At 39.3% G+C, this 10,321-nt stretch overlaps 1 protein-coding gene across 1 annotated transcript in view; it reads right to left on the bottom strand.

The window, feature by feature from the left end:
- Positions 1 to 1,808: 1,808 nt before the first annotated feature.
- Positions 1,809 to 10,321, bottom strand: part of ABCB1 (ATP-binding cassette, sub-family B (MDR/TAP), member 1) — a 225,668-nt gene continuing 217,155 nt past the window's right edge. The window contains exons 27-29 of the mRNA XM_011961765.1: positions 7,797 to 8,003; positions 4,402 to 4,548; positions 1,809 to 2,917 (exon numbers count right to left, since the gene is read on the bottom strand). Coding sequence (XP_011817155.1) covers positions 2,711 to 2,917; positions 4,402 to 4,548; positions 7,797 to 8,003 — 561 coding nt within the window. The 3' untranslated portion in view covers positions 1,809 to 2,710. The remainder of the gene's footprint in view (positions 2,918 to 4,401; positions 4,549 to 7,796; positions 8,004 to 10,321) is intronic.

Below are 10,321 nucleotides of genomic sequence, written 5' to 3'. Positions count from 1 at the left end.
TGTACAAATTATATTTTGTCATATTCTTCAACTTAATTTTCTAATGATTATATGGTATTCCATTTTGTGAATGCACCAAAATTTAACATATAATTTCTTACTGTTAAATATTTAGATCTTTCCAATTTTCAATATTATAAGTCATGCTACTAAAAGTATTGTTTTACACATCTCTTAAATCCTTAAAATTATAATTGCTGTCTTGAAGGATATATATATTTATATTTTTTTACTTACATTATCAAATAACAAAGAAGTTTATATCAATGACCATTTCACATTAGAAATGGAAAGAAATAGGAATGTCATATTAGATTTTTTTATTCAAGTTACTAAGCAAAAAAAATGATATTTTGTTTTAATTTGCATTTCTTTGATTATTGAAACTGTATACATTTTTCTTTTTTTATATACTTTAAGTTCTAGGGTACATGTGCACAACATGCACGTTTGTTACATATGTATACACGTGCCATGTTGGTGTGCTGCACCCATGAACTCGTCATTTGCATTAGGTATATATCCTAATGCTATCCTTCCCCACTTCCCCCACCCCACAACAGGCCCTGGTGTGTGATGTTCCCCTTCCTGTGTCCAAGGGTTCTTATTGTTCAATTCCTACCTATGAGTGAGAATATGCGGCGTTTGGTTTTCTGTTCTTGCGATGGTTTGCTGAGAATGATCGTTTCCAGCTGCATCCATGTTCCTACAAAGGACATTAACTCATACTTTCTTATGGCTGCATAGAATTCCATGGTGTATATGTGCCACATTTTCTTAATCCAGCCTGTCATTGATGGACATTTGGGTTGGTTTCAAGTCTTTGCTATTGTGAATAGTGCTGCAGTAAACATACATGTGCATGTGTCTTTATAGCAGCATGATTTATAGTCCTTTGGGTATATACCCAGTAATGGGATGGCTAGGTCAAACCGTATTTCTAGCTCTAGATCCTTGAGGAATTGCCACACTGTCTTCCACAATGATTGAAGTAGTTTACAGTTCCACCAACAGTGTAAAAGTGTTCTTGTTTCTCCACATCCTCTGCAGCATCTGTTGTTTCCTGACTTTTTAATGATCGCCATTCTAACTGGTGTGAGATGGTATCTCATTGTGGTTTTGATTTGCATTTCTCTCATGGCTAGTGATGATGAGCATTTTTTCATGTGTCTGTTGGCTGCATAAATGTCTTCTTTTGAGAAGTGTCTCTTCATATCCTTTGCCCAATTTTTGATGGGGTTGTTTGTTTTTTCTTGTAAATTTGTTTGAGTTCTTTGTAGGTTCTGGATATTAGCCTTTTGTCAGATGAGTAGATTGCAAAAATTTTCTCCCATTCTGTAGGTTGCCTGTTCAGTCTGACGGTAGTTTCTTTTGCTGTGCGGAAGCTCTTTAGTTTAGTTAGATCCACTTGTCAATGCTGGCTTTTTTTGCCATTGCTTTTGGTGTTTTAGACATGAAGTCTTTGCCTATGCCTATGTCCTGAATGGTACTGCCTAGGTTATCTTCCGGGGTTTTTATGGTTTTAGGTCTAACATTTAAATCTCTAATCCATCTTGAATTAATTTTTCTTCTTTGAGAAATGCATGGCACATGCATTTCTTCTTTGAGAATTACCTGATTATATCCTTTCCCATTTTTTTTTTCCTGGAGATGATGGCTTCTTCTTTTTTCTTTTTAGAAGTTCTGTTTTTAAGATAGCAATTGTTTATAATAAATATAGTTTACAATGTTAATAATGCTTTTTGGCTAATTTGAAAAATTTTGTCGTCCAGAGTACCAATCTTTGTGATACATTTTCTTCTTTTTTCATCATGTTTGTATCAAGATGTAGTTAAACTCATGGCACATTTTAAACATCTGTAAGTCAGAAGGATCACTTTTGGAAGAGGCCAATTACTGGCAAAAGTAATTCATTATCAAGACAAAATGTAAATGTACTTTGGAAGCGTAAAAATCTTAAAAATCCTTAAAGAACCCTTTATAAAAGCAATGCAAAGTATTTACTGTATATCTGAATAATACACACTTCATAACTGTGCCTTACCCCACCTCCTAAAATCTTATATTGATCTGTGTTTTGGGTTTGAGAGCCACCTTAATGTGGAAATGCAAGAATCAGCAGGATCAAGTTCAAGAAGAATGAAGCCAGATGGTTCTGCAAGACCCAATAAGAATAGACATATACAACAGGAATTATTTAAACTGCTTAACCATTCGCACAAAAATAAGTAGGTATATTTAAAGAAAACTTTTTTTTAAGCAGAAGTTATCTATAATATTCCAGTTGAGAGAAGATATATTCACAAGCAGTTTGGACAAGATGACTCCAGTCATATGAAAGTTTAACTTTTATTATAGACACTTTATGCAAACATTTCAATACTTTTTGCTACTTCTATAATCTTTTAGCAAGGCAGTCAGTTAAGTCCAAATGAGAAAATATAAACAAAATTACATATTTTATCTTTAAAAATCTACTTTAATTCTGTTATAAAATTTATAATGCAATTTAAACCATTATTTCTCTCCACTTGATGTTTCTCGCTCTCTTCCTTTAATTACGAAGTGTCTGAAGACTCTGAACTGGGTTGAGGAAATGTTAAACAGATAACTCTTCATAATTCTATAAGTACTTGCTTTTTAACTTTGAATAAATGTCATATTTAAACACAAATATTAAAATATATTTAACATCTCATACAGTCACAGTTCACTGGCGCTTTGCTCCAGCCTGGACACTGACCATTGAAAAATAGATGCCTTTCTGTGCCAGCAGCTGCTGATGTGTGCCGTGCTCCTTGACTCTGCCATTCTGAAACACCACTATTAAGTCTGCATTCTGGATGGTGGACAGGCGGTGAGCAATCACAATGCAGGTGCGGCCTTCTCTGGCTTTGTCCAGGGCTTCTTGGACAACCTATTCCATAATCACATAGATTAATTCGCATAATAGTTCTTTTCCCTAATTCCTTTTCCATAAAAAGCTCCACAATAGGCTGGGTGTGGTGGCTCACGCCTGTAATCCCAGCACTTTGGGAGGCCAAGGTGGGTGGATCACAAGGTCAGGAGATCAAGACCATCCTGGCTAACACTATGAAACCCCATCTCTACCAAAAATACAAAAAATGACTGAGTGTGGTGGCAGGTGCCTGTAGTCCCAGCTGAGGCTGAGGCAGGAGAATGGCGGGAACCCGGGAGGCGGAGCTTGCAGTGAGCGGAGATGGCGTCACTGCGTCACTGCACTCCAGCCTGGGTGAGAGTGCAAGACTCCGTTTCAAAAAAAAAAAAAAAAAAAAAGCTCCACAACGAATTTCTCCAACAATAGATCCTTCTTTAACAGGATTTCTCCAACAATAGATCCTTCTTTAACAAGGTATCAGTGAAACAGAACAGGTTTTTGAAAACAATGGATTTGTCATATCAGAAGATGACTGAACCCTAGTTTGGGTTAGTTCCGAGGCAGCAGTTATCTAACTTTTTTTTTTTTTTTTAAATAATTTGAAACAGGGCCTCACTCTGTCACCAGGGTGGAGTGTAGTGGTGCAATCATGGCTTACTGCAGCCTCAACCTCCCGGGCTCAAGCAATTCTTCCACCTCAGCCTCCTGAGTAGCTGGGACTACAGGTTCCCACCGCCATGCCTAGCTAATTATTTTATTTTTTGTAGAGACAAAGTCTCCCTATGTTGCCCGGGCAGGTTTCAAACTCCTGGGCTCAAGTGATCCTCCCACCTCAGCTTCCCAAAGTGTTGGGATTACAGGTGTGAGCCACGGCAGTAGGTGCCAGCCAGCAGTCATCTACTCTTAAAGTTAAGGCAGTAAATACAGTTCACTGACTCATTTAAAAACATTACTAATGTGTCTCGCCACACAACATCCTTGAAAACAGACCTCAAATCCAGTTCACAGTAAATTCAAGAAGCCTGAGCCAAGACCAAACACAGACTCCTGAATTTTAGTATTGTAAAGTAGGGAACATCTCATACTGAGTTGGTCTTTCAGATAATCTGAATTATTAACCTTTTCTCCAATCAGAAATGATTGCTAATATTTATCTTAAAAGGTATAGACAGATTTTAACATTGTCTTACCCTACCACTTTTCCTTATGGTTGCTGAGAGATGCTGCCAGTAGAAGTAGGAAATATACCTCCTGAAAGCAGCTTCTTAGGTCAACGTGAAGTGATCTAGGGATGGTTTGTGAAGCATATATGCTCTAAGACTAATTTGCCTTGTGTCATCTTTACTCTCCTGAATCACAGTTACAGAAACTGTTTACATTTTACTGAAAGGTGATGTAAATAACAATCAATAATCTGACTACATTTTGTTCTTTACTATGGAGAATAAAGCATTTTTAAAGCTGATGATTCAAGTATGAATGAACTCAATTTAAATTCTTACCTTTTCACTTTCTGTATCCAGAGCTGATGTGGCTTCATCCAAAAGCAAAATATGAGGCTGTCTAACAAGGGCACGAGCTATGGCAATGCGTTGTTTCTGGCCACCAGAGAGCTGAGTTCCTTTGTCTCCTACTCTGGTGCTATATTTCTGTAAATAAGGTTTTATTGTTGTGAAAGTAGAACTGATAGTAAAGTTCTAACAGCTTGCTTATAGAAAGTAGGATAAAACGATTCTATACTCCAAAAATTTAGGTTCGAAGCTAAGAATTGTTCATGGATAATTAAGGAAAGAACAGAAAAAAGCCCAAAATGGCAGGTTTACTATCTGTTTGAAAAACAGATGTTTGGGCCTTAAGATGATATGTTTTAGTATAAACAGGTCAGCATTTTAATGAAGAAGAATATCGTTGCAATGTTAGTATCTTCCATCTTCTGGTTTCATTATATTTGGGACAAAGATTGGCAGGAGAAAGGAAATTTGATTTGAACAAGCTATTCATAATAAAATAATTGAAGCCTATCTTAATTGTAACCAGCAGATGACACTCTCTGCATGATTTTAAATTGAGGAAAGCCATTCTTGGGATGTTAGCCTTTTAGTATGTTTTTATGAAAGTATCTCCAACACTTAAACAATTTTAATGGGTGCTACATAAAGGATTCCATTTTGATATCTAACTTTGAAAATGAATATCTTCTTTTTAAACATTTTTGTTGTTAGAGTGCTCCCAAAATTCTTCCCATATTGTTTCCCACAGTAGATAATTGTCACCAACTATTCACTATGATGATAGGAATGGCAGTTAAAGGTTACTCAGGAGAGAGTAGAAACAGGATGTGACTGCACTTGTAACCTAGACAACAATACTATTTTATTATTTCTAGGCCCTTGCCAGGCTGAAATTTTAGTACAGCGTTGCCTATTTTTATTTGCTATATCTGGCAACCCTAGGTTTGTGGCAGTCAGCCCTGGGTCTCCCCCTGTAAATAGAGGGAGAAGACCCCAGATGAAGTTTTGGCAGATGTTTGGGACTGGCTCTGCCCCAGAGCCGTGGCTGCCTCAGAAGGCAGGAGCACTGAAGTGTGTCTCATGTGAGAGGAGGGGTTACTCATTGCACTCTTGATATAGTACTCATCCTGCTGAGGCAGATAAAGGCAGTGCGGCAATCTTACAAGAAGGAGGTAACTAAACCAGTCACCTACAGGGTGAGGTAAATCCTAGTATTAATCACTTAGGAGAAGTGGATCCTTAGGTAATAGGACTTAGGGGGTTTACCTTTTCTCTCCTGGTCTAGACACTGAGGAAGAGAATTACGGTGTCTACAGGTGTGTTCTGTGTGACAGATTAGAGACCCGGATCCCAGAAAGGTTGAAGTCTCTGTGGCAGACAAATGCCAGAGGGGCAAAGTATATTTAAGAAGATAGCTAATAGTTACTCTCTGTGTTTGTGTTTTATTAACCCCTAGCCCAGTGGTTCTCCAGCTTGAGCCTGCGTCAGTATTATCTGGGCTCTTAAAACATGGATTGCTGGATCTGCATTCCTAACAAGTTCCCAGGTGATGCTGATCTGTGTCTATACTTGAGAACCACTATCCTCTCACCAGTAAAGGGGACTGGAGCTTTCCGTTTTAAATGTTTGAGCCTGGAGAAGGGTCAATTATCTACAGTTGGGCTAGACTGTGAAAGGAGAGTGGGAGACAAGGCCATCTCCCTGGGACTTAATGAGATTGGTGTCAGCAGTTATCTGAAGAAGAGCCTACAGAAGGGAATCTTGGGAAAGAGAGCCACCTGGTGTTGCTTGCCTGCCTCATGAGGAAACTATCTTCCCTGCCGGGTTGAGGCTCCTGAGCTTTGTTTTAGGGGGCACTTCTTTAGAATAAAGAGCATAACTGGTGATAATGGTGGGGTAGATTACCTAGGTTGAGAAGCACTTCAAAATATAGGACCTAACTTTTGCAACAACATGGATGCAGCTGGAGGCCATTATCCCAAGCAAAGTAATGCAGGAACAGAAAACCGAATACTGCATGTTCTCACTTATAAGTGGGAGTTAAACATCAGGTACTCATAGATGAAAAATGGCAACAGTACAAACTGGGGACTATTAGATAGGGAGGGAGGGGGGTAAGTGTTGAAAAACTACCTATTGGGTTCTGTGCTCAGTACCTGGGTGACGGGATCATTTGTACCCTGAAACCTCAGCATCATGCAATATACCCAGGTATAATAAACCTGTACATGTACCCCCTAATTCTGAAATAAAGTTGGGAAAAAATATAATTTTGGACTGTTAATACAGGTTGAGCATCCACAATCCAAAAAGTTCAAAATCTGAAATTCTGAAATTTTTTGAGCATCAACATGATGCCACAAGTGGAAAATTTCACACCTGATCTCATGTAACAGGTCACAATCAAAACACAGTCAAAACTTTGTTTCATGCTCAAAGTTATTAAAAATATTGTATAAAATTACCTTCAGGCTAATGTGTATAAGGTATACATGAAATATAAGTGAATTACGTACATGCAAATATTCCAAAATCCAAAACACTTCTGGTCTCAAGTATTTTGGATAAGGAATATTCAACTTGTATTCCAAAACAAGACAAAACACAAAAACTAAAATACAGGACCCAAGAGGGCTTAAGAGGGGGTGAGAGGTTCCATTTATCCAACTTCCTAGGAGGAATTCAGAGGACACCCATAGGACAACAGCCCAGGGAGCCCTAGAAAAGATTTCAACCATTCACTGTAAACAAAGTTTGGGGCCCATGAAATGTACGATGATGAGAGATTACATGATACTCTGGTCACCCTAATGGCTCAACCCTTATTCAGAGAGAGCCCTTTTTCTGGCATGAGTTCAGCCATCTGGACTAAACTGACTCCACAGTGAGGTTTGAGGCTTGGGAGAGAGCTGCAAGAAGGAAGAAGGAAGAGAAATAGAGCAGAGACATGGGGAGGGACAGTCATGCCTGCTTCCTCAGCAGGCCAGAAGCAGCATGTGCAGGTAGAGACCCAGACTCTGTACTTGGACTTGAAGGGAAAGGCTTCCAAGACATTGTACTTATCCCTAGGGCTGAAAAGGTGGAGCCTCAAGCCTAATAGCTTTGGATCTAGAGAATTGTTCCAGTTCTCCTATCCCAGAAATGTTCTTCTCTCCTAAACCTGAAGTGATCACTTTCATCCCTTCCTCACAAGGAGGGTCAGGTGATCAGATAAAGGTAACATCTAACCCAAATAGGAAGTGTGGCCAGATGGTTGTATACAGGTAAGGGTGTGATTTGGTTGCTAATTTCTCTTCACTTCTGGGAAACCAGCCCCTTATAAATCAAAGCATAGGCCAGGGAGGCTGCCACATGCTCCCAGGCTGTTAATTTGGAGAGAGACTTACATTAGGCAGTGACTCGATGAAGGCGTGTATATTGGCCTCCTTGGCTGCCCTCACGATCTCTTCCTGTGACACCTCCCGGCTGTTGTCTCCATAGGCAATGTTCTCACCAATGCTGCAGTCAAACAGGATGGGCTCCTGGGACACGATGCCCAGGTGTGCTCGGAGCCACTGAACATTCAGTTGCTTTATTTCTTTGCCGTCAAGCAGCTGAAAACAAGAGTTCACAGACCAACTTCAGGACCAGCACACTTTGAATGTGGCACAATTAGCATCATTATTTCTTACACTGAAACTGCCAAGTTACTGTGAGATTAAGGAAAAGTTTGTGTGATTAAATTTTGGATAGTTAAGATTAATGCAACAAGGTCACAACTGTATGCTTTGTGGAACTGTCATGTTTCCTGTGTTATAACCATGGTTTCTGATGTATGCACATGGTAGGTAGAATAAGACATCTATGTCCTAATCCCTGGATCCTGTTAATGTGTTATGTTACATGGCAAAAAGAAACTAAGGTAGTAGATGTAAGGTTGCTAATCAGCTGACTGTAAAATAAGATTATCCTGAATTACCTTGGTGAGCCTAATGTAATCATAAGGGCTCATAACTGAGGAAGAAGGAGAGAGGAGAGTATCAGAGCAAATGCAGTGTGAGAAAGACTCAACCAGCCACTGCTGGTTTTGAAAACAGAGGAAGGGGCCACAAGCAAGAAAAGGCAAGAAAACAGATCATTCTTTGGAGCCTCTAGAAGGAACACAGCCCTGCTGACACTTGATACGTGCCCACTGAGACCTATTTTAGGTTTCTGACTTCCAGAAGTGTAAAGTCATAAATTGGTGTTGTTTTAAGTCACTGATTTTGTGGTAAGTGGTTATAGCAGTCATATGAATACAATGCCTAATACTTCTGAGATGTATCCTGAGAGCCTTATTCTCAAATCTCCATTTTTCAGAGACACAGTGCCCAGGATTAGCATGGAAATAAATAACAACTATGACCACATAATAGGTTTGCAGTTCAGGAACTATAGGGGATGGATAGGTGAACAGGGGTAGGAAAGCATGGATGGACATCGTCAATACTAAGCCAGATGAGTAGGAATGGAGAGCTGCCCTTTCTCTATAATCTGGTTCCCTGGATTATCCTGCAGAAGACTGGGGAGGACACCTTACAGCCTTGCTGATAACAAGCCCTACTCTGATGCAAATATGTCTGCCAGATAGGTCTGCTTTGCAAGAGAATTTTCTGGCATTTAAGTGAGAGAGTTGTTCATCCCTTCTGAAGAAGGCACCAGTGACTCAGCTTTGAGCGTTTCCAATAGTAGTGACAAGTTTGTACTGAGCCATATACTCTCTGTATCCCATGTGCCTGGTTGGGTGGCTCAAAGGGACAGCTGGCCAGCAGTAGGGTACAATCTTTGCTACAGGAACATGACTTCTGCTTGTGACACTGGCAGATGCAGGAATGGAAGCTCTCTCATAACCTTATTAGTTCCAAGCTGTGTTGCCATAGAGACTATTCCACACATGTATGCTCCAGGCTTCCTTACAATGTTAATAAATGAAGGTGGAAAGTAGAGGGTGGAGAGGGACAGTAAAAGCCAAACAAGGATGTGGCTAAGTAGCAGATCTTGCTAGATAAAACACTGTACTTGAGAAGTGGAAATTTAAGGAAAGGAGGAGTTTGGTTTTTGCTTTTGTTTTTGTATTAATTTTCCAGGTTTATAACCCTGGGAGGAAAACAGCCACTGCCTAACTAATACAATCACAGGCAAATCTGAATGATCCCAGCAAGTTATAATGAGTTTCTTCATTACACTGAATACACTCTTAGGCCTCCTCGTTCCCGCATAACACCCTAGAATTGCAAACTATTTAAAACCTGTGTTGACTGAAGAATTCTTTCTTTAAGTAAAACAAGTTTAGATGCCTAGAATGTAAAAAAGATCAAAGAAGCAGAGCTCCTTTGGCTGAGGAATGGTGTTGTTTTGAGGGAAGACCATGGAACTCTGGGGATTCTATGAGAACTGCTCAAAAAATCCTGACCTAAATAAAAATATAACTAGGAAAGTAAACATATTGGTAAAAAATAATGAAAGGTCAGATTAAAATGATCAGCTATCTCTATTGTAGATTGTTAAATCTATTGCTTGCTTTCATTAGCACAAAAATGTAAATGTTAAAACATGTATTCTTCTATGCATATTTACTGTGAAATAATAATTGATTTTTAAAAATCAAGCACTGACAACATTGTAGGTTCTGTGATAAGCATGTCTCATACAGTCTCTTGTTTAACCTTCACAGCAACGCTTCTGAGGTCACTGTGAGGTTAACTGCCATTTTACTGATAAGGAAGTGCGCACAGTTAGTAACTGGGGGAAAACCAAGACTAGATCTAAACACTATAGGTTGGGTTTTAGTAACACTAATATTTCACAACTGAAAGATATTTTATGCCCCCCCTTGAAAGGGGAATGCCCCCATCTTGGGCTCTTCTTGGGTTATAACCAGACAACGACAAGC

The sequence above is a fragment of the Colobus angolensis genome, unplaced genomic scaffold (assembly GCF_000951035.1).
Source record: "Colobus angolensis palliatus isolate OR3802 unplaced genomic scaffold, Cang.pa_1.0 Scaffold569, whole genome shotgun sequence".
Classification (NCBI taxonomy): Eukaryota; Metazoa; Chordata; class Mammalia; order Primates; family Cercopithecidae; genus Colobus; species Colobus angolensis.
The sequence above is the reverse complement of the archived record's forward strand: the minus strand, read 5'-3'. Positions and strand labels throughout refer to the sequence as shown.